The sequence below is a fragment of the Vicia villosa genome, linkage group LG7 (assembly GCF_029867415.1).
Source record: "Vicia villosa cultivar HV-30 ecotype Madison, WI linkage group LG7, Vvil1.0, whole genome shotgun sequence".
NCBI lineage: Eukaryota > Viridiplantae > Streptophyta > Magnoliopsida > Fabales > Fabaceae > Vicia > Vicia villosa.
In genome coordinates, this window is record NC_081186.1 from 63,337,981 (window position 1) to 63,362,020 (window position 24,040).

A 24,040-nucleotide genomic window follows, 5' to 3' on the forward strand; every position below is an offset into this window, starting at 1 on the left:
TAAGTACCTAATAATTTACTTGATTTTATTAAATGACAATGTAGACATTATGAGCGGATCATCCTGATAGGGTTATACATGGGAGGGTTGCACAACATGCATCCGTGCAGCGTGAACGAATGCGTGTAGTATCGCAGGTGACAGATGGAGCTACCGTTCCAGGACAGGTACCTGATATACCCGTTGTACCTGCTACACCCGTTCCAGCCGGGCCGTCTCCAACCTTTCCAGTTGATGGGCCTTCTCCGTCCGTTCCAGTGGGGAGGGCTACTCCATCTACTACATCATCACGGAGGCCTCGCGATGATGTGAAGGGTTCCTCAGATGCCCGTTGCCCGCAGACGTCGACGAGGTATTTCTTCCACATTTGTGCTTGTGCAGTGACAGATGCTCATGTGCCAATGACGGATGCTGGAGGATCTTTGGTGCCACCATCTGCTGAGCTACGCGAGGATGATCCGGTGCCGGAGCATGTCTGGTACCCGGGGGGGTCCTATAGATGCGTTCCTACTAACAGGTTATGAAGATTGCTCGGCTAGGCATATCTGGGAGCGGGAAGTAATTTTTCTTTGTTTATTACTTATTATTATTTTTATTTAGTTACTGACTTTGCTTGAAGATAACAATGTTTTTTTTTTTTGGAAATTTCAGGAGAGGGATCCCCAGATGTTCTACAACCACGCCCGAAAGATTGCTGCTCTCGCGCAGCTTGACGAGTCGTGGTTCCGCGATGCACTCGTAGCTTCTGGTCTGAGAGACCTCTGCACGGTCGGTTACAAGACGATTCATAACGGGATGCTGATGGCATTTGTGGGGAGGTGACATCCAGAGACCTCGTCCTTTCATCTTCCTCACAGCGAGATCACCATTAATCTGGACGACATTGCATGCCTTTTGCAGCTACCTATCAGAGGTATCCTCCTTAGTCACGGTAGGCTGACGAAGGAGAAAGCAATGGAGATGCTGATAGAGGAGCTGGGGATTAATCCTGATGATGCGCTTGAGGAGGTGGAGAGGACCCGCGGGGCGCATGGAGATTTCACACCTTGCAGAGGATATATGATACGAAGCTTACAGCAACACATCAGACTGCTGGTGACGAGGCAGAAGCTGAAATCACCCTTTTTGTACAAAATAGGACGACTTCGAATATGCATATGCGAAATTATTATTTTTTTTAATGAAAATTTCCCTATCTTTTTGCCTCATATATATTAGTGGCTATTATTGGTGTCGTATTATATGGAGCCCAAGAATTGTGACCTATCAAGTATTGTAAGTTGGACCACCACTAATTGGAAATAACAATAATGAGTCTAGTCCTCGTACAACACAAGTAACACCAAAAGATTAGTTAGTGTTAGTTTTTTGTGAAATTGAAGCCAAACCAAAAAGTTGTTTTAAGAGGTCCTGAGAAAAGATCTTATATAAAGAGACACATGTAGTAGTGTTAATTATAACCAAACTTTCTTTCTTGTCTATTCCATTCTCATCCAAAACACAAAAACAACATGTTGAATCTTAAATGCTTAGTTGAATCCAACTCTCTAAAGTCTATTCCTTCAAACTATATTTGCCTCAACAAAAATGAAGAACATGATTCCATATTGTTGAATGAAACAAACAACATTCCAACCATTGATTTTTCTCAGCTCATATCATCCGATCCTAACGACCGTTCTATCGCTATTCAAAAACTCGGTGATGCATGTCGTGATTGGGGTTTTTTTATGGTACAAATTTATATATATATTTTTAATTGAATTATTTAAATTTATCTACTTGCATATTTAATCTTATATGTTTAAGTATTAAATTTATATAATTTTACGAATTGAATTGAATTGTTGAAGTTGACAAATCATGGAGTGTCAGAGACATTGAGAGATGAGGTGTTAAGAGGATGCCAAAGTTTTTTCGATCTATCAAATGAAGATAAAAAGGAATATATTGGTGAGACACTATTTGATCCCATTAGATGTGGTACAAGCTTCAATCTGAAAGTAGACAAAACTCTTTACTGGAGAGATTATCTCAAATGCTATGTTCATCCTCACTTTCATGTTCCCAACAAGCCCATTGCTTTTAGGTATAACCTTTCTTAATTTGCAGTGTTATTTTTTTTAGTTTTCTCTTCTTTTTTTTCTACTATTTTTATAGTAAGTTTGGAAGAGTTAATTATAAATTTTAAGCAATTCAAATAATTAAATAATTTTTTTAAAGTTTATTTGTTAGAATAGAGTATAAATTTATTCATTGTTAAATTATTCAGGTCATTTTTATAAATTTAAAAAAATTGGGTCAAATTTAATAAGTATAGACCAATTTTGAAAATTTAACGAACCGATTTTGTAAAATTTTAATATTATTAAGACTAAATTGTCATTTTGAAAAATCTTTAGGGTCAATTTGAATACTTTAATAATACAATGACCGATTTACAAAAATTGAATAATTAATTATAATTGATTTAACATTTTCAATATATATAATGAAAAAGAAGTTTTAAATTCTTTTACTTTTATGTGTCATTTAAAATTTCTTGAACTTAAATTTGGATAAACTATTTCATAAATTTGTAATCATTTTAACAAATCTATTTATCTTTTAACTAAACAAAAAAATTTAGTTAAATTATTTTAAAACTCTTCAAAAAGATAATTATTTTTTATTAAAAATGTTCATGATCCAAACTCAATTTAATGATTTTTCAACTAACTATTTCCATTTTAGATAGAAAATAATTGAAAAAAAAAACTGCATAGACGGATAATTAAGAAACTTTGGGACAGCCTTTGTAATCTCATAAATTTTAATTTAAAAAAAAAAATTGTAAGTTTGTGGTATTAACTATTCAGTCCACTTTTAACCAAAAAAAGAATATTTAGTCCACTGTGGTTATTTTTTTAAATTAATATTACTAATTTGCATTAGTTGGGGTTGATATTCTAAACCATAATGGGAGACAAGGTAGAGTGTGCAAGATCATCCATCCAATTTCCTTTCTTAATCGAATCCATATAGGAGTGTGTTTGTGAGAGATTTTCATTTTTCATTTTTAATTATTAGAAAACAAAATATTTGTTGCTAGTTAGAGTTTATGGGACAATATCTTCGTTTTTTTTTTTAAATTAATTGTAGTGTATTGTCGGTGTAAAATAGTTTTATACTATTATTTAATAGAATTTAATCATTCAGTTATATTATATCAGTATTTTAAAAATAAAAATGTGATTTAGCGGAATGTACGTCTCTGATTAGTTGACAGTCATATTTCTTTTACTTTTTTAAAAAAAATTATATATATATATATATATATATATATATATATATATATATATATATATATATATATATATATATATATATATATATATATATATATATATATATATATATATATATATATATATATATATATATATATATATAAAAGAATTTTAAAAAAACGCTTTAAATGAAAAATTGATTTAAATAATTATTTTTTAAATATAATTTTAAGTATTTCATCCATTTGCCGTAATTGGTTTTGGATATCAAAATTTTAAAAAGTTATTTATTTTGAAGTTATTTTAAATAACATTTCAAAAAGATTATAGTTATTTTAAAACTATATATTTTTTAAAATTGTGATTTTGATTATTTTTTAAGCTTAAATATATTTATATTATATAGTATCAAAATTAGTCTTTTTAGTTATAAAAAAATAAATAATTAAACTTTTAGTTTTTTAAAAACACAAAAGATCATTTTATTTATAAATTTTAAACAAAATGATCCGATAATAAACAAAAATTTATTTTTTATAACATTTTGATATTTTTTTTTAAATGTTTGTAGTGAAACTTTAGAGGAATATGTCACAAAGAGCAGGGAATTAATTAGAGAGTTGCTAAAAGGAATATCAGTTAGCTTGGGCTTAGAAGAAAATTACATATACAAAATGATGAATGTAGATATGGGCTCCCAACTGCTTGTTATCAATTATTACCCACCTTGCCCTAAGCCCGAACTTGTCATGGGCTTACCACCTCACACGGATCATGGACTTTTGACTCTCTTGATGCAAAATGAGCTTTGTGGGCTTCAAATTGAACATAATGGCAAGTGGGTTCCTGTCAACCCATTACCCAACTCATTTCTCATCAACACTGGAGATCATCTGGAGGTAAAACTAAAACTACACTTGCAAGTAGTTATTTTATTTTTGAATTCATTTGAAGTAGAAGGGGTAAAAGTGATCTTCTACAGTTTTGAGAAAATGACATTTAGTTTAGATTATCCGAACATAAAGTCTAATCACCACATATAGATTTATTTTATTCATTTTTTAAAATAATAAATAAGTTCAAAAGAATTATCAATTATAAACCAATCACCATGGACCATCATCGACAAATGTAAATCATCCAAACACTAAGAACATTCTTCTCAAGGATTGAAACTTTCAAGCTAATGTAGGTTCAAAAAGAGAATGGGATTTCCTTGTCAATCAGATAAAGAAGAGAACTATACCATATATCTCCCAAGGGTATCATTTATAAGTAGTTAAAATACACTATTTCTCCAAGTCCTCTATACTTGTAGTTGATATTGAAAAGATTGCATCGTTATGGGATTTCTAGATGTACGACACCATAGAGTACCTAATAATATCTATACCACCCATAATACTAAAGATGTCTCCCTAAGAAAGAAAAATCTAAAAAAAAGCGTGGACATATCTCCAGGCAGCATAAAAGACACATTCATCCACCTGAAAACATATACAACAACATAACGCAGGCTCGCAAATTACAAACAAGTTAGAGATTGTGTCCAACTGACCCAAATTAAAGGCAATGTGAAATCCTATATATACAAAGCAATATTAATCCCCGTGTCAGCTTTTAGAAGGGCATTAAAATCCGAGGCAAAGAAGAAAACTCCCTATTTACTATAGCTCCAACATCAATTATCAACATCCAGTGAGAGGTGAATCATTAGATCACCCTAGAAACCACCTTTTATTCCCGAAAAAACATATTTATCATCCACTGAAGATTCCAAATAAAGGCCCCATTAGTTCAACAATCAACCTCACCTATTTTCCTATCCTTTGATTAGAAATAACATAGATCGTGGAAAACTATTCTTAAGGGGAGAAGACCTTACCCTTAGGGTCATCCCAAAATGAACTGAGGAGTCTCATTCCCGCTTTCCTGCACAAACCTTCCAAAATCCAATTGGAGAAAGCCTGGGTATCAGATTCAAAAAAGAGACATCCTTTACCAGGTAGATAAAGCTCATATAATCTTAAGGAACTACCCCTAAAGGAGGAAATAACATGACCCTCGTACTTATTAGAGAGAATCTTGTGTCAGAGTCCAATACCTTCATATATCAACCTCCATCACCATTTACTTAATAAAGACAAATTAACCAAATGAAGATTGTGAAAACTCAAACCACTTATCTACTTAGTTTTATAGAAGTCAGACTCTTTAGTCCAAACGATCTTTGAATCTTCTTTCACCCCCTCCCAAAGGAGCCTTCTTTAAATTCTGACAATCTTCTTCCCTGCATTAATCGACATTTTCAGAATAATATGTTGAAAATGAGATTAGAATTAAGGACATAGTCAAGTAGAACTTACATTCTCACATATTGACATGCATATGACTTCATACAAGGTTTTAAAAATAATGTTTAAATCAACTTTATATTTCTATTATTTAATGTACATTAATAAATGCTTCATATTTTTCCTTAGATACTTACGAATGGAAAATACAAGAGTGTTATTCATCGTGCTATAGTGATGAATAAGAAAGCTGCTAGAATTTCTGTTGGTACAGCACATGGGCCCACACTTGACACCATTGTCACCCCTGCACCGGAGCTGCTTAGCAAGGATGATCCATCAACATATCGTGGCATTACATATAAAGATTATTTGCAACTTCAACAAAGTCGTGAGTTAGAGAGAAAATCATGCTTAGAGCGTATTCGAATTTGAATTGAGCATTGTTATTATACTTACATATATTTGGTCTTAATGTTAACTTGTAAGTTGACGAGTTGAATTATAATTTAGTGTGTGTTTATGTAGTGTGATTTTAAAAATCATTAAAATTTTAAAGTTCATCTTTTTGAGAAGAAAAATGTTAACCTTTAAACATGACTTATGATGTGGCAATTAGTTTTGGTATCTAGAGACGAAATAATCATAACTACTACTTATGATGTGGCAATTAGTTTTGGTATCTAGAGACGAAATAATCATAACTACTAGAGACTCACATTCGTGAGCGGATTCAATAATAAGTAGAATTATGAGACCTAAAAATAACAAAAATTAAATATTGGATCAACATGAAACAAATAATTAAGCTATGAGTCTAGTTAAGCCTTATTAGAAAGAACCTAAAGTCTCATATTAGTTGGAGATAGAGCAATGAAAAAGTATATATAGAGGTACACTCATCACCTTACCAACCAGTTTTGTAAAGATGAGTTAAGACAAACTATAATATGGTATCAGAGCCTATCGATCGGACCATGGGCCGCTCACCGTTAATATTCACGCACCAAGTTCAAAAAGAGTGTTGGGCGTGATGGGGTGTATTAGGAAGATCTTAAAGCCCCACATTAGTTGGAGATAGAACATTGAAAGCGTATATATAGAGGGATATTCTTCACCATACTAACCGGTTTTATAAAGATGAGTTAGGTCAAACTCTAATAAATCTATTGTTAAACTTGAGTGATATATTTTATGAAACAATGTCTTAAAGACTTTGAATTCTAATAAAGAGGATGTTCACATTTTTTTAGAAAGTAGGATAGAAGAAACTAAATTCATAATATTAACCTTAATTTACTTATTTATAATAGAATATACGTTTTTCATGTTTGACACGTGACTTCGTTTAAATGAAACTAACTCAACGGCTCTTTAAATTTTTTAGAGAAGATTTTAAAATAATTATACTTGCATTTTGCTACAAATTTATAGTTTAAGTGTTGGACTTCTCATTTAATAGCGGAGAAATTGTGTTTTTAAAATGATTATTTTAGATGCTATGGATGAATTGTGTTGTTAAAATGAAACTTTGCAAAACAATGTATAAATCCTTTAATAGCAACAACAACAACAATAACAATAAATGGTTATTGAGAAATAAGAGGAATCTCTAAATCCACAACCTCTCTCCTCTGAATTCAGGGATGCACCTAGCTCAGATAACTTCAAGCCTTCTTCCATGATTATTTTATATGGCAAGAGCAACTTTCAAGTGTACATTATTGCTCTCAACACTTAGTTAATAATAGTTAGTGAAGAGGATCCCTCAAATGTAAGCTCCTTGGCAAAATCAAGAAGGAGACAACTCTACGTTGGTATATGAGTCTCCTCTTATTGTCAATATCAAGTAATATAGACCTCTCAGAAAAGCTAATTCATCTATTCTTTGCAAGCAAACATTAGAAGGTCTATAGAAGAAACTTGTTTTAATGTATGATAAGGCCATACCGAGGCCTACCGAAAATACTTTGCAAAGTTTAATGAGGGGACTATAAGGGTTGTAAGTTTAAATAAGAAAACGTTAGAGGGACATTTTCTGAATGACCTCAAGGTCGAACATTATAATGGTTCCCTCTCCTAGAAACTGAAAGACTTGATGGAAGAAATTATTGTAAGGGCAGAATGCTACGTAAAATGAGAGGAAATCAATGCTGAAAAAAGAGACCTAGATGTCAAAGAATAAAGCAACATGAAGCCCAATGCCTCCAACCATCGAAAAAATAAAATCACACTGCCAATCCGAGAAAGGGAAACGTTCAAGCCAACCAAGAATCTCCTTGGAAACTACACACCTTTGAACACCAAACGAAAGCAAACTCAACGAGAAATGTATCTAACCAGAGGCATTCCTAAGCCTCTTGAGCCAAAGTGGGAGATATTTGGAGACGAGTCTTACAAATTTTGAAAATTCCATAAATTTAAAGGGCATCATATAGACCAGTGTAACCATTTGGTAAAAAAGATAGAGTGGCATATCTAAGAGGATCACTTAAGTAAATAAGTAAGGAGAGACTGTCCAAGAAGTCCTCTAGCAATGAGGGATACATAGTATTGAAGTAGGTGGTATAGCACCTACCGGGATTGGAAATTTGTTCCCTAATTCGGATAACCCTGACTAGGTACTATAAAATTTTTCAGAAGGTGCTTACACACAAGAAAGTTTATATGGCGAGGAAGTTCCTAAGTCCTGACATGATGTAAACTTAAGACATTATTACAATTAGTGAAATCCTATATGGCGAGATCCTAAACCACCATCAACAAGCGTCATCTACTAGGCCAAGCTCTAAATCTCCCACAAACCGAATTGGATATTTCTTCCCGTCAATCCAAATTTCCTCTACCTCATTTATTTCCCCAACCAATTTTGTAGTGATTAAAATACGCACATGATCCAACCTTAATTTATTAATAGTACATTCATCGATTTTTAACAATCTTCCTTTAACCAAAGCAAGTTCCCTAAAAAACCTTGCATTCCATGCATGTAATGGAATACCATAGCAACATACCCATGCCCCTCGTTCATAAACCATGTCACTATCCTTCAACTAGACAGAACAATCATACACAAAAGTATTAAAAAATCAGGTGTTTCATTAAAAACCAACACCACCTCTGTCTTTCCCATAAAATACAAGAAAATCTTGTCTCCTCCCAACGGTGCCACCATAAAATCATGAAATCCAACATTTGAAAAAGTTTGTTAGATAACCGGAACTGTAACACCATTATGAATCTTAGCCTCCAGACCATTACATGCCCAGTAAGTGTCTTCAGAAATAACCTCATGACTTCTACCCACCGTTACCACCTATTCTTTCTCCTATTTGCCCCTCTCTAACTTCTTACTATTCCACTACAATAGCTATGCATACGAAACCACCCTATCATTCCCCTTTGAAGTAAAAATCGGGTCTTCCTTCTTCTTCTTCTTTTTCACTTTACTTACCACACCCTCATAAGTCATTAAATATGTTTTTTTTTTCTTTTCACTTCTTACTACCTCCTCCTTCACCCTCTTCAACCCCTTCTTCCCCCTAATCCCAAACTCCCTTAAAAAATTTCTTTCCTCATATCTCGACATTTTTTCTCCCTCACCCACCCCCAAGTTTCTCTTATCAAACTTCTCAAACATAACATAACGAGCCACATTCACATACATTCTATAATCTCCAAAATATTCATTATTGAAAGCTTTCATATTTTTTCCACACCCATCACATTAGCAAACCGAGAGAACCTAAGCAATTTCCCCCTTGCATTTCTATATCGGACATGATTCCACATACCTCAAGTTCCATTCTTAATTCTACATACTTTAGATGATCTAAAATATTAGAAAAGTAGAAAGAATCCATTGTTTCCCGAGGTAGATCCACACTTACATCCTTCCTACAGAACCGATTACCGTATTTGCACCTGCACGTAACAAACTTTGCATGACTCAAAGCCCTATGTGTGCCCGATCTTCCGCTAAAAAATAGCAGTACTAGAAAGATCAAACTGATACCTACTTTGAATTGCACATTCATGGTTGCCATAGCCACTAAAACTTACATCAACTATGCGGTTAATTGTCCCATGCCTGTCGTACATACGCTTCTGTCGATAGATTGCATAATTCTCACCCATACTTCCTCCCAAACATGCGACTCCCATAAACCAGTCATCTCCTTGTAATTTAGATTTGTATCGCTTTGCGCCTTCTAGCCGCAACCTCAGTCCATTACCCCCTTACCCCGTACCCCCTCCCTCCCCCGCATTTTTGTCTTATTATTAACTTCTTTATAAAAAAAATTAAAACATATATGTAATGTTAGTAAAAGAAAGAGATATCTAAATAATTATTTTAAATTTTTTTAAGTTTAAAAATTTTGGTGGCCAAAATTTTTATGATCTTGGATTCAGTATTATCAAAACAATTGATTTATGGTAGAAGATTAGTTTCTTCATTTTCATTATTTAGTTTCAAATTTTTTTACTCTTAATTTGTTAAAAATAATAAATTATTTTATTACGTTTATGAGGATCTACGTGGACCGTAGAATCCGCAATGATGAGGATGGAGAATAGAATCCCTCATTGCTTGGGATTTTGAACAAGAAAGAGAATAGATTCGAAGACAAGGACGGGGCTGGCGATGCTCCGGACGTATCATATTTATATATTTATATATCTAGTTGAGAGTGATGACTTCAATTAATTTTTACATTTAAAAGATTGTATATTAATAATTTACTTGTATCTTATCCGAGTAATTTAATTTACAAATAAAGATCACCATGTCTCAATAATAGTATATTGACATGTTTAATAACACCTTGTGAGTGTAAATTCAAACAACTGTTGATTAGGTTTTTTTTTTTGGAAACTCATTGAAATTTAGTTATTACTCTTTTTCTTTTGTTATTTTGTTTTGCATTTTGAATATTTTAAAATTTTTAAAGAGTCTCAAATTTTTAAAGCAAGATTAAGAGTATTTGGTTGAGATGATAGTGATATCTCTCTCTTTTTAACCAGAGATTATGGGTTCAAATCTAATTCTGAGAATGCAACAACGTTAAATCTCTTGAGAGATAGTTTTTTTAATCTATTATAATCCTCTACTGTTTAAAAATTAGTCTCTATAATTATGCATAAAAAATATATGATTTAATTTTGAGATTAATATTACTGAAAATAGTTAGATTTTAATTGGCTCGAGCAACATATCTTTATAATTATTTAAAAGATATAATTAATCTTTCAAAAATTATTGAAAATTTATTCATAATAATGAATTTCATTTTAAAATAATGTTTGATTTTTTTTTTGACAGAAAAATAATGTTTGATTGAAATCTGAATAAGACACAATTGCTTTACGTGTGTGGTGATTTGAGAGTGTACTGATGTTTCTACTTTCTAGTACATGTACATGTGTGGTTGAGACTTCTATTGGCTTCTAACAAACTTTTGCTGGTGGGCTCTCTTCAGAGGTAGGATCCACCAATCTATAATATAAGAAAATTTACTGTTCTGGTATTCACTAAAATACCCTTTGATTAACTTAGTCTAAAATAATATATTTGGGGCAAATAATGTCTTTTGGTGTGGTTTATTAAACCCATAACCAAAATGTGTGGTGGCCCACAACAACAACTCACACGCTTTCTTCTTTCCAAAACTTCTTTTCATCTCTACACGACAATCTAAACAACCTTTTCTCTTCTCTTGCCCAAGTTATTTTTGGAACCCTAATTTTTGCTGACAAAAGCCTGCTTTCTTCATAATTTGCAGTTTTCTGCTCTGTTGGATCAGTGTCTCTTTCTCTTATACTTTAATTCAAATTTCAAACAACATAATTATTTTCTCTTTCTTTCTCTCTCGTCCTTTTTTCTTTCTCTCTGACCTTTTATTCCTCTCCTTCTTTCTTTTCATCTTCATCTTCCGCTTCTTTGTTCTTTCTTTTCTTAACTTTGTTTTGATGTACTGTTCTACTATTATAAATAACTTAAAATGCAATAACGGATGGAGATTCAAATGAAGAAGGAAGAGCAGTGGACAGGAAGAGCAGTGGATTTTCAAGAGGTGCTTCTGTGTATAGATGTGTGAGAAGGTATGGCCTAAAGTGATTTTTTTGCTGTAATTAAATTCATATTTTTTTGAATGAATAGATGAACAATTATTGAGTAGTGTTTATCTTTTTCTTCTTGTCTCAGTTTTTCAGACACCATCAACATGGAAGGTGGCTGCCTCGAATCGGAAGGGTTGCTGGAAACAAAGACTTGTATCTTGGTACATTTAGTAAGTTCTCTTACCCTCCCTCGCTAATTTGAACCCGTTTGTTACGACTTTTTTAAATACGTAAAATATCTGGATCAGTCACCGAACGTCTCAGATAGATGATATAACAAATTTTATTCTATAGGCACACAAGAGGAGGCTGTAGAAGCATATGATATTGCAGCAATCAAGTTTAGAGGAACAAGTGATGTGACCAAATTTGACATCAGTAGGTATGATGTCAAGAGAATTTGTTCAAGCTCAACTCTAATCGCCGGAGACATCGACACCTTCTCAGTCGCCTCCTTTTGGGTTATTGAGTATATGATGCTGATTGAGTTTGTTAGGCAGGTTCATCCAGACATAAGGTACTCACATAGTAGTAGGCATGGCTGTTGGAGGTCAAGATGTAATTTGTGTCAAACAGACATTCATCTAAGATTCCTACAGGTTTGTTTCTATAACACCGATTTCTCATTGTAAATTTATGATACATGTCTGATCACTAATAGCAGATTGGTAGACAGTGATTAAAGGATTTGCTATTGAGGAATGTTTGCTGATAAAATTTTACATTGCAGGTTCAAGCTGTTTTGCTGCTTTTGGGATACCCGTGATTTGGTGGGTCGACGTGATTTATATGAAAGGGGAAAAAGTGAATAAAAACCCTTATGTTATTTTTGTTGTAGTTACAGTCAAATTTAGTCCATTTTTGCTTTAATTATCAACCTAATTTTGTGGATTTGAGTTAGTCAAAGTTTGTTATGGTTTAATGTCAATGATAATTGGTTTTGGACTTGAGGAAGAGGGATCTTACAAGTCCAAGTCTGAAGTCAATGATGAAGACGATGATGATGTAATATTACCATCGTTTTTACTCTTCTGTGATTTGTAGGTGTTTGTTTAATTCGTTGTTGTGTCGATTTTGATTTTATTGTTTTCCTTATTTTTTAGGAGTCTGACGAGTAGAGTTGTTGCTCTTCAAAGAAGAAGAAGCATGGTAGTAATTGCAATAGAATAATGATTTGTTCCTCAGATTTGCGAAGTTCGGTGAGTCATTTGTCTTACACTTTATATTTTCCACTTCATATTATTTGAACCTGTTTATTAGTAACTATTTGCATCACTAATTGGTCATAATAACCAATCTAATAATTTGTATGAAGAACAAAGAAGAATGTGTCGTGAGTTTTCGTAGTTTTTAATTTTTTGAATTTCTATCAGTACAACAAAAACCGGGCAGGATAAAAGAACCCAATCAGAGGATAAGAAGAACCTGATTTCATGACTGATTATATATGGTATGTCGGTTGCATAGTCGGTGAAATCGTAACAAGCAACCCCTATTCCCTGGAAGAGATTATGTTCACTAGCTGAAATTGGTCACAGAGGTATTCTCCTATTCTTTGATCCTTTTCGCGCTTTCCCATTTTTAATTCAAAATTGATTCAGCTGTGACAAATTTTCTTTCGTTGCTAATATTGTTTATTGGAAATGAATTTTCTATTGGTGAAAGCATATATATATTTTGAGTGATATTTGATTCTATGATTTGTTTCTGTGATTTGAAACAGGAGTTCATTATTTACATATGCCTGACCATACATTCTGAGATGGTGATTTATATGAGAGACAAGTAATTGCACGATTTAAGCTGACAGTGAAGGTTTCTGGAAAGCTGACGATGGTGGTATCGTGGACTGCAACGATGTTTCAGAGCTTAATGGATATTGTTTGCTTTTTGCTTTGTCAGCTTAGCGAGGAAGGACCATTTTGCATATTACATATTGTTATGTGGTCTTTGTTCTTATGAGTTTTGGCAATGTTTTGCAGATGACGACAACAATTTATATTGAGGATGTAAGAAGATAAGTGAAGATATTGTGAGTTATGACTGGTCATCCGAATCTGGTACAATTCTATGAAGCCTATGAAGACAATGAAAATGTTTATATAGTTATGCAATAAGTTCTTATTACCCATATTTTTTGTCATAACTTTACTTGTACCTTCATGGTTCAATGCTACTGAAAAGTTTGCGCATGTTTTGAAACTCATAAAGTCAATTTGCCATTGATTGAGAGACTATCAGATTTACAAAGGCTATATGAAACTATTGTGTCAAAATTTGGTTTATCCATCAATGCTTAGGTAATCGAGGTTTCTGTTTTTAATGAACCTTTTGCAGTCTATAAGGACTTTTCAAAGGATTTACATGATGCAGAGTATTAATTTGGTTAACGTGAAAGGAGCTATGGTTAAATTAAATGATTTTCCTTTCACCTATAACGGAATTTTTTGTCGACAAACTAATTGTTATAATTCCTACATCTTCTAAGCCTGAACATTAAATGTGAATATGTTAACTTTGATTTTGAAGGATGTATGTTTCCAATTTTAAATAATTTTGCTTGCTGCAATTTTGATCCATTTACTCTGTAGTAGGAACACAACGCAATTATCTTAAAACATTAATGTTAGGCATACCGATGCTAGATAACATATTTTTGATGCATGTTTTATTCACAAGTAAAGGTTCGCATTTGCATCAATTCTTCGGTTTTACATAGAAAACTTGAGGGATTATTTCATGTATTTGTGTGTAACATACAGGTGAATATTTGGCATTTACGGGAGCATTGTTGAATGGACAGGAATAAGTTGCAGCTGAACTCGCAACACATTTACTCTCTTCTGAGGTTTGGTTATGTTTTCTAAAACATTGTGGTTATGCTCACATTGCATAATCATATACACTACATATGGGTCATAGAAGGGCCTGTTGTGGATGTCCTGGTTTTAATAAGAAAAAAAATCCTTTCAGGTGTAAGTCATTACTTATAATCCCTCAGTATCATACTCTGACATTCATTTAGTAGCTTCTGAAATTGCTCTAACCATCCGTAGATACAAAGATGTTTTTGAGACTGGTGTCTTCCTTCTTGATTAACAACTTTATGCGCGTTCAAAATATGTATGACCCATCAATCCTCTTAGAAAATATAACTACTTGTGTTTATTTGTTTGTTATAGGTGATGAGCAGCTGTTTTTGCAGTTACAATCTATTTTTCTTTTAAGTTTAGTCATACTTGTGTTTTAACATAATTAGCAAGCCATGATAATACTGAGAAGCACCGGCATTGATGGGTGGTATCTCAATGATGTAATGGGGTGAACATGGATATCGAATTTCTATTATCGAGGATAGATCTTCAGAGAGAATTATTTCATTCTCTTTTGGAAAATAGTGTCTTAGTAGAGGTGTTCCCTCTGTATCTGTGTTTTTATCAATTACTGATCAATGCATAATAAAATACATCAGAGTGTACCAATGTAGCAGTGACTGAACATTGCTCTTTCTCACTCAATCCTTATTTTCCTCTATATTTTCTATGTTTGCAGTGTTTGGTGTCTGAAAAAGTGATAGTAATTTGAGAGTAAAATGTTTAATGAAATACTGCCAACTTTTGAATGAGTTAAGAGAGAAATAATTACGTTTAGGGTTCTAAGAAAAAACAAAGACTAGGGCATAATTTTTTTATACCAAGAAAAAACATGTTTATTAGGTTTTCAAATCAATGGTAAATGCCAGTGACTATAACTTTTATTGCAACTCTTTATTATGGCACAATGAAAGTAAATTAAAGCAAACAAGAAATTGAATGATGGATTTTCATTGTTGTCATCTTTATTCTTTACTTTCACTATTTACTAGAAAATACACCCCGCAAATACTGGAAAGAGTTTATTGATATTCTTTATACTTTATCTTGTATCATCGCCATTATGGATTTGTGTATATTGAAAAGATTTTCCAAATTGTTGTGTAACACATAGTATGTGTTGAAACTAATTCACATTCAAAATTAAATTGACCTATGTGTCTCTATTATATAAATATGTGTCTCTATTATATAAATTTGTATTATATTTTTAAATTGAGTTTAACTTATTTTTTAAAAAAATCGAATTTATTGTATAAGTATGTGTTAAAACCTCAAGTAATGAAGAGGAGGAAAACGTATTTCGAGATTTGGTGGTGGTGCCTGACGAGAAAGTCGTTGGTGTCGGATTTAGAGAGGTGACGGTTAAGCGGTCGTTGGTGAAACGGGAGTATTGGCGGCGACGGGCAGATGACGACCAACAAAGGTTCCAGAGTTAGACGCAATGGCAATCCGACTTGGACAATTCAAGGATATTGAGCTTTGTTAATTCGATTTGCAGATTTGTTCAGATTAACGGGGGAACAAGAAGTTACTGATCAAAATATTAAATAATAACGGGAACATGAAGTTACTGATCATATATTTTTATTAATAATGTCTAAACAAAATATAATTTTTATTATTCATATAAACGGGAAAAAGATGAAGTTACTGATAAAAATATTGAATATTAACACAAACATGATGTTACTGATCAAAATATTAATATTAACAGGAACATGAAGTTACTGATCAAAATATTAATATTAGCGAAAACATTAAGTTATTAATCAAAATATTGAATATTAACGGGATTCGGTTATATGGGTCTTTCAATAAATAACCAATTCATTTTATGGATTATAATCTATACATTTTCTTTACACATATTATTTCTCAATAGAACATCTACATTTCTTAAATGCATCCTTAGATGTATTATTAAATCTAAAACAATATAAACTTTATTTTCTTAATTACTTTTTATTTTTAATATTCAATTTTTTTAATATTATTATTTTTATAACTTTTCTAATTTTAACACCAATTTAATCTTTTATTAATACCTTTTATTTTTCTCAATTTAAATGCGCAAAAACGACGGGTACCCGTGCGAACGCACGGGTATCACACTAGTTATTTAAAGAAGAAAAAAAAAACTCATAGAAATAAGAAAGATCTAAACTATTTAATAAATAATTACTTGTAAAGAAAAATGAAATAACATTAAGTGGTTAGTGAGGTTATAATACCAATATATATATATATATATATATATATATATATATATATATATATATATATAAGTTGTCAACTTTTTTTAATAGTTATAAAACATTAATCAAAAGAAAGGATTTTTTAATAGTTATAAAACTTTTTAATTTTACAAAAAAAATTATTATATCTTTTAAATAATTAAAAATATATGTTGCTTGAGCTAATTAAAATTTAACTATTTTCAGTAATCTGAATCTCAAAATTATATCATGAATTTTTTATGCGTAGTTGTAAAGACTAATCTTTATAAAGACATGTTGTTCGCTACAAAAATATAATTAAATCAATGATTAATTATGTTTTTAAAATTTTATATGAATTCTTCAATTTATTTTTCAATATAATATTAAAATAAAATTGAAAATTTTAAATAGTAAAAATGATTGAATCTACAAATATAAGATAATATTACTTTACTAAAAATATTATTTTCTACTTTATTGATATATTTTTCTTAAATTAGATGAATCGATCAACTGAATCATTATTTCGATTGCTTTTATTGTTACTCTCCAAGAATAATTTACCTAAAATTCACAATTGATATTTTTTTAATAATTTAATTAAAAATGTGTCGATTATTTCAGTTAAATTAAATCAATTATTAATTATGTAGAGACATTAGATATAAAACGAGAATTCAAACTCGCAAAATTACGATTATTAACCTTTAACAACATTTTTTTTTAACTTATTTCAAAAAGAAGGGAGTAATATCTTATTTTTCATCTTATTTTTATAAATAGATTTATATTTGATAATATCAAACGTAAATCTATTTATAAAAATAATTTATTAAAATGAAAGTAAGTTTACTATAAAATAAGATATATGTATTCTTGCACATCTATCCTAATGTTGGGAGCACTATCTGAGTATGGAGCCATTAAACGTGACCCATCAAATATACTAAGGACCACACCATTAATGGAAAAGATATCAATGATTCTAGTCCTCATACATTACAAGTAACACCAAAAGTTTAGTGTGTTGTTATCTTGTGATATTGAAGCCAAACTAAAAAAAGTTATTTATGTGAATGAAGAAGTATGCTTTTAAGTGATAAACATAAGTTTTTTCCAACCCAAAACAACATTAACGTGGCTAATAAGATTTGAAATAAATAAATTTTATTTGAATTCCAGCTTCTTAGGCTTTTTTTATGTAATGAAACACATGAAATTTTTGTGTGAAAATTTTGATTGAGAATGAAAGGAGTTTTAGTAAGAGTTTTTAGAAACAAATAGCTATGTGGTTTGATTATGCAGGTAGCTATTTTTAACAATTTCGTGTTTTTTTTTTTTAGAGATGCATCTCCAAAAACATCTCACATGCAAATGTGACAGATTTTTAAATTTTTAAAAATATATTTTTGAAAATCCTACTGTATTGAATTATTTAGTTCAGAGATGTATCTCCGAAACTAAATTTTATTTGGCAATAGGGTAACATTGCTTTTATGTGTTATTGAGTTATACAAACGGTGCATTTGAAAATACATTTATTAAAATTGAAGGACATTTTTTAATTTTCTTAAAGTGAGATATAAAAGTAACCCAGTTTCCATGGTGTTAGCAAGTCGGCTTTTAAGCCTAAAAGAAATATAAAAATAACCTAGTTGGCTTAGGGACTGTTATCAGTATAAGTGAGGGTGTATTAGAAATCAGATTTAGTATTTTTTTTATTATTGTTGAATTGTTATTTGTCTTTTCAAAAGTGGCCTAGGCACATTAAGTTAGGAAATCCTAAGTATTAAGGTGTATTTCTAATGGTGAGTTATAAAAAGTTGGCTAAATTACTCACAGAGTCCTTTAAGTTATTTAATTGTACAACTAGGTTCTTTATGTTATCAAATGTGTGCATTATTATCCTTTTTTAACAAAGAAAATGTGCTAATTGTGGATGCAATTATTTTGAGTGGTATAAAAATGACGAAGTGCAACCAAAAATATAACAATCAACATTTCTAAATGTTTAAAATGAGAGAAAAAGGAGGCAGAAATCATTCAAAAGAACCAAGTTGTTACAAAAAAAATTTAAAGGACCAACATGTTACAATTAAATAACTTAAAGGATCCTTGAAGTAATTTAGCCTAAAAAGTTCAAAAGTTTGCTTCTTTATTTTTTCATTTTGCAACTCTAGATCTATCATAACCTTAGTGTAATCTATCATTGGTGTTTTCATTCCTTGAATTAATGCCTCTTAAACTTATAAACCCTTCTTCAGAAGAATTTATTCAAACTATCCATTATCATATTGAAAATGCAATCAACCACATTAACTATCAAATAGATTAGAGATTCCATAAAGCAAGTTTTGATATAGAACTTACAATGGATTTTATCACTCATCTTCCTAAATTTTTTGGTCACACTATCATCCGGGTTATTTGTTATCGTCTAAGTAAGCTCATTTTGTAGCTTTGTCCACTAATTTTTCTGCAACAGATTTGACTTCACGCTTTTAGTTTAAATATTTCGGCTCCACGAAGTTCCAAAGTCCATAATTTATGACCGCAACCCTCTCTTTCTAAGCATATTATGGAAATAATTTTGTTAAATATAAGGGACAACTCTCAAATACCCACCACATATCATGCAGAAACAAATGAACAAACAAAAGTGGTTAATCAATGTCTAGAAACTTACCTCAGATGCTTTGTTGGTGATCACCCTGCCATGGGCAAAAGTTCTTGAACTTGGCCGAATTTTGGCAGAACACCTTATTTCACTCGTCCATCCAAATGACTCATTTTTTGGCTTTGTATCGTCTGACCCTACCAATAATTTTAGAATATATATCTAGTTCTGCAACAATGGATTCTCTTGATTCCACATTTCAAAAAAAGATAAGAAAGGTCGAATAAGATGAAAGAAAACCTACAAAAAAGCATACCGAAGATGGAAACTGGGGAAAATAAAAAGAGAATAGATTTTACCTTTGAAGTTGGAGATTTAGTTCTTCTTCGAATACAACCTTATAGGCAACAAAAAGTAACTCAAAGAGTCTCTAAAAAATTATCCAAGTGATTTTTCAGACCCTTCACTATAATAAAAAGTGTCGGGAAAAGAGCTTACGAACTGGATCTTCATACCTCTTCAAAAATACACTATGTGGTGCATGTCTCATTTCTATGATCTTTTTTTGGTGAAAGCAAAAAAGAAATAGACACTGATATTTATTCATCTCCCATGGATATGACTTCTATTTTTTTCAAAAGAGAAGGAAAATTTCAGAACAAAAATAAGCACATAAAGGGAAAATGCAAATAACCCAGTTGCTGAGTGTGTGGGAAGGGATGTTGAAGTCCAAACTGAGTTTTTATAGGAGAAGAGAACAAAAACCTATGAAGAAAAATGAGGCAGAAAGGGAAAAGAAAAATAACCCAGTTGCTGAGTGTGAAGGAAGGGATGTTCAAGTCCAAACTAAGTTTTAGTTGCCAAGTACAATTTTATAAGACAACAGAGAGACTGGAAAAAATGCTCCAAAATACCCCCTAAATAGGCCTCAATTTCAAAAATCACAACCAATAAGTGAGATTTAATCTGAACCGCTCATTACACCACCAACCTACTTGATCAAGCCCTCTTACAGAATAAACCCAGAAACAGGAAACCAGAAAATCAACATTACAACGATAAAAATAATTAAAATTGGCATTACATTGATGATTTCAACATCAAATTAAATATTAAATTTCAATAGCCCGGTGAACGCTTGCACATCTCTAAGATTTGCTCGACCGTTCTTCGTACCGTTGCTACCAACTCGAGCGCGATTTTCTCTTCAAAATCGAAATACGTTCACCACATCACCAAAACATCCTCTCAATTCTTGAGCTCAAAGTTGTTGTAAACAATGTTCCCTTCATTGTCAACAGAAGATGAACGATACTCGAGCTTCACAACCATTTGTTTGTCTCCGTAAGATAGGTGATAGTGGATTTCGTCAATGATATCGTCGAGCGACGTGTAATCGTTGAGTTTGAACGTCTACCCGGATGTTTTACCGTCGCAGTAGTAGATACTTGCGACATACCAACGAATGTTATATTGAGATATTTTTGTGTTTGTGTGAAAGACAACATAAGAAACCCCAAATTTATAGAAATCTAGGTGAAAATGGACCACCCATTTTCTGTCACAGAACTTTCTATAGCTATATCCACGGAAAGAACCTAGATAATATGATTTCGTAGGTATATCTACGGAAAATACCTAGGGACTGCAAATTAAGAACCTTTTGTAGATACATCTACAGGACTTTCGTTGTTTCATTTTTTCAGCCGAATAGAATAACAAGGAACATTAGCATATTGAAATGATAAAAATTGATTATATTGCAATGTTAAATAGTGAGTTTCACTTCCAAAATTCAAAACAAATCAAAACAAGTGTCGTTGGCTAAATCTATCGGTGGTTCCCGCTTGGACTTTTCTGCATTCGATTCCTTTTCAATATTGTTTAATCTTTCGAATTCGTGCATCCTATCAACAAAAAGATCTGACCATGTCTCGGAATTTGGGGTATGATGAGTCCCCCATTCCAGTGACATAGGTGGTATGGGGCATCCCCGTTTCAAGTAAACTTGTACAAAATAACTGGATTTTGCAAGCCATCCAATACACATGATGCGATCATTTGGATTCCTAGGTGGTGCAATGCGGAGCGGGAAAAAGGTTTTCGAAAACCCGTAGCGCGTCAAGTCAATGCATAACTATCATATGCACATGCAATAAGATGTCCCATTTCCGGGAATCTCATCCATTTTGACACTGGTGCGTGACCGTTCAACCAAGGAACAAGAGATTCGTAAACCGCTTTAAATTTATCTTTCTCTCCATATAACCACGTGTAAGAGTCTTTATGCGTCTTCAACTCTTATATAAGTTGATGACAGACAAACTTCTCATTCACCTCATCATCAAGAATGGTGCTTTCAACATATTTCAATAAATCATGATACTTTTCACACACTTTCCGAAATTGAATGACGGCATCGACATAAAATTATTTGGTCGAAGAATTTACAATAGTATTCCATGCATCCATTATTTGATCAACAATCACACTGGGCTTCACCATTTTTCCACCTTCGGTCTCTACTTGTTTCATCCCTATCGCGGGTTTAACCTTACTTCACACATTACATGTTATGTGATATCGACAAAGTAATGCATTAGAAGAAGGAAATACCTTTGCCATCCATTCATCAATGCGGTATCGCAGTCCATAACAATCGCCTTAGGCATCTTGACTTGGTCCTTCAAAAGTGACCGACATACCTCTAATGCCCGTGTAAAATTATCCTCTTTTTCACACTCCAAAAAAGCAAAACCAACGACGTATGTCTTCTTGGTAGATGTAACACCAACCATCTCAAATAATGGAAGTTTATACTTGTTGGTCTTGTATGTAGAATCGAGAATGAGCACTGTCGAGAACTTCTAGAACAACTTTATCCAATCCGGATGAGTCCAAAAATATCTCGGACCGTAACTCTATTGTCGCAAGTTCTGTACATGGATACATAATTGTTATCACCCAACAATTTTAATAGTTGTTGCATCTCATTTCTATCTCCCCTAATAACTTTGTTATTGCAGTACTGGATGTTATACACTTGCCTTATATTTGATACATTGTCGGGTTCCTTCTGTTTCAATGTGGCAAGTATATTTTTTGGTTGGACAAGATTCAAGGTCATGTCACTAATACATGTATTCTCTTCCGGTTTGAGCCGACATACACTAAGATAACCTTGTAAATTTATGCATAATTCATGGTTATGTAAACCACAAATAACACTAAATTTCCACTTTTTGCTAGCCAACATATAACCATGAATTTTAAATGGACACTCACATTTTCTAATACCCGTGTCGTCTGTTTTAAACTTCCATAGAGGAGTATGGCATTTCCCGCTTCTTTCGCACAATATTGTTACGAAAGTGTTTCTTCTTTTCAAACCATTATCCAATCTTCCTATTACCACACCAAAACTAAGGCTAGTTGCATTCATACGAATCCATGTGAGCCTGCTATCACGATCATCAAACTCTTGTTTGTTATTAAAGTAATCACCATCATCTACCACCTTTACGACAACCCCTTGAACATTCAGAGAAACATCGTTTGTAGAAACTAATTCTTTTGAGATATTATCGGGGTGAACCATAACTATTTGAAATTCTGGTATGACATACTCAGGATGTCACACATGATGTCAAGACATATGATCTGTTATCAGCTTAGCTAAGGCAGGACATAATGATCCCCAATTTTTTATTACCCCTAAGAAGAAAGAGTCCACGAGTACTTGGACCATGTTAGTTCAGTCAACATAACCAGATTGTAAACTTCATTGGTTCTGTAATAGGACAAGCTATTAATCCTAATCCTGATGTTATACACGATTTTACAACATCCAAGAATGAACAGATAATACATTGCAGAAGATAAATAACACAATGAGTTGTTAACCCAGTTCGGTCTAACTACCTACTCTGGGGGCTACCAAGCCAGGAAGAAGATTTCATTATCAGTAGTACTATTTTATGTAAACAACCTCTGGTTTACAGATAAACAATCTCTGGTTTACCTAGTCACTACCCAATGCAACATTTATCTTAGAACTCCATCTAAGACATGAGAACCTCTGCTCACTCCCTAGTGATACCTAACTGTTACAACCCTGTAACAACTATTTAAACAATCAAGAAGAAAAACTAACTTGATCTTGCTTCACAACTTCAATCAAGAACATAATACTCAACTCTTACCTACAGGTTTCGAGTGAGAACAATAACTTCTCTTACCTCCAGGTTTCGAGAAGGACATGGCAGCCATCCCACAACCTAGGTGGTCTACCTTTATAAACCCTAATGACTACATCTTTTCAATACACGGTTTTCTTACAAAACTAGGTTACAAAGGTTTCTATTTATAACCTATTCCCAATTGGACTTGGGCTTACAAATCGCAGCACTACTAGCTGTTACAAATCAGCAGATATCTTTTGCTAAAAGGAAGGTCTTCAATCACAAGTTTCCTAATTTATCTCCTAAATTAGAAACAGCTGAATCTTCAATATTCTGATTTGATTCTTCAATATTCTGACTTGATTCTTTTGACCTTTAAATTTGCGCCACATAGGATTACATAATATTCCATAGAATATTCTGTATCTGTTGAGTATTAGACTAAATCTTCATTCCAGCTCTGC

At 32.4% G+C, this 24,040-nt stretch overlaps 2 protein-coding genes and 1 long non-coding RNA gene across 6 annotated transcripts; 2 read left to right on the top strand and 1 right to left on the bottom strand.

The window, feature by feature from the left end:
- The first annotated feature begins 1,401 nt into the window (after positions 1-1,401).
- On the top strand, positions 1,402-6,086 carry LOC131620648 (2-oxoglutarate-dependent dioxygenase 19-like). The gene is made up of 4 exons (XM_058891781.1): positions 1,402-1,733; positions 1,854-2,089; positions 3,841-4,168; positions 5,753-6,086. The coding sequence occupies exons 1-4, from the start codon at positions 1,512-1,514 to the stop codon at positions 5,996-5,998; spliced, it is 1,032 nt and encodes a 343-aa protein (XP_058747764.1). The 5' UTR covers positions 1,402-1,511; the 3' UTR covers positions 5,999-6,086.
- Positions 6,087-11,274: 5,188 nt separating this feature from the next.
- On the top strand, positions 11,275-15,353 carry LOC131617314 (uncharacterized). Of its 4 annotated transcripts, none has more exons than XR_009288537.1 (9): positions 11,278-11,665; positions 11,769-11,853; positions 11,978-12,065; positions 12,180-12,282; positions 12,414-12,453; positions 12,787-12,882; positions 13,057-13,223; positions 13,407-13,743; positions 14,446-15,351. It is a non-coding gene; the product is annotated as an uncharacterized LOC131617314 (long non-coding RNA). The 4 variants fall into 4 exon arrangements; XR_009288536.1 differs by having other exon boundaries at positions 11,279-11,665; positions 12,184-12,282; XR_009288535.1 differs by having other exon boundaries at positions 11,275-11,665; positions 11,978-12,282; positions 12,414-12,688; positions 14,446-15,353.
- Positions 15,354-22,273: 6,920 nt separating this feature from the next.
- Positions 22,274-22,993, bottom strand: LOC131619198 (uncharacterized). The gene has a single exon (XM_058890321.1). It carries the CDS (start codon positions 22,991-22,993, stop codon positions 22,274-22,276), a length of 720 nt encoding a protein of 239 aa, XP_058746304.1.
- Between the last annotated feature and the right edge of the window lie 1,047 nt (positions 22,994-24,040).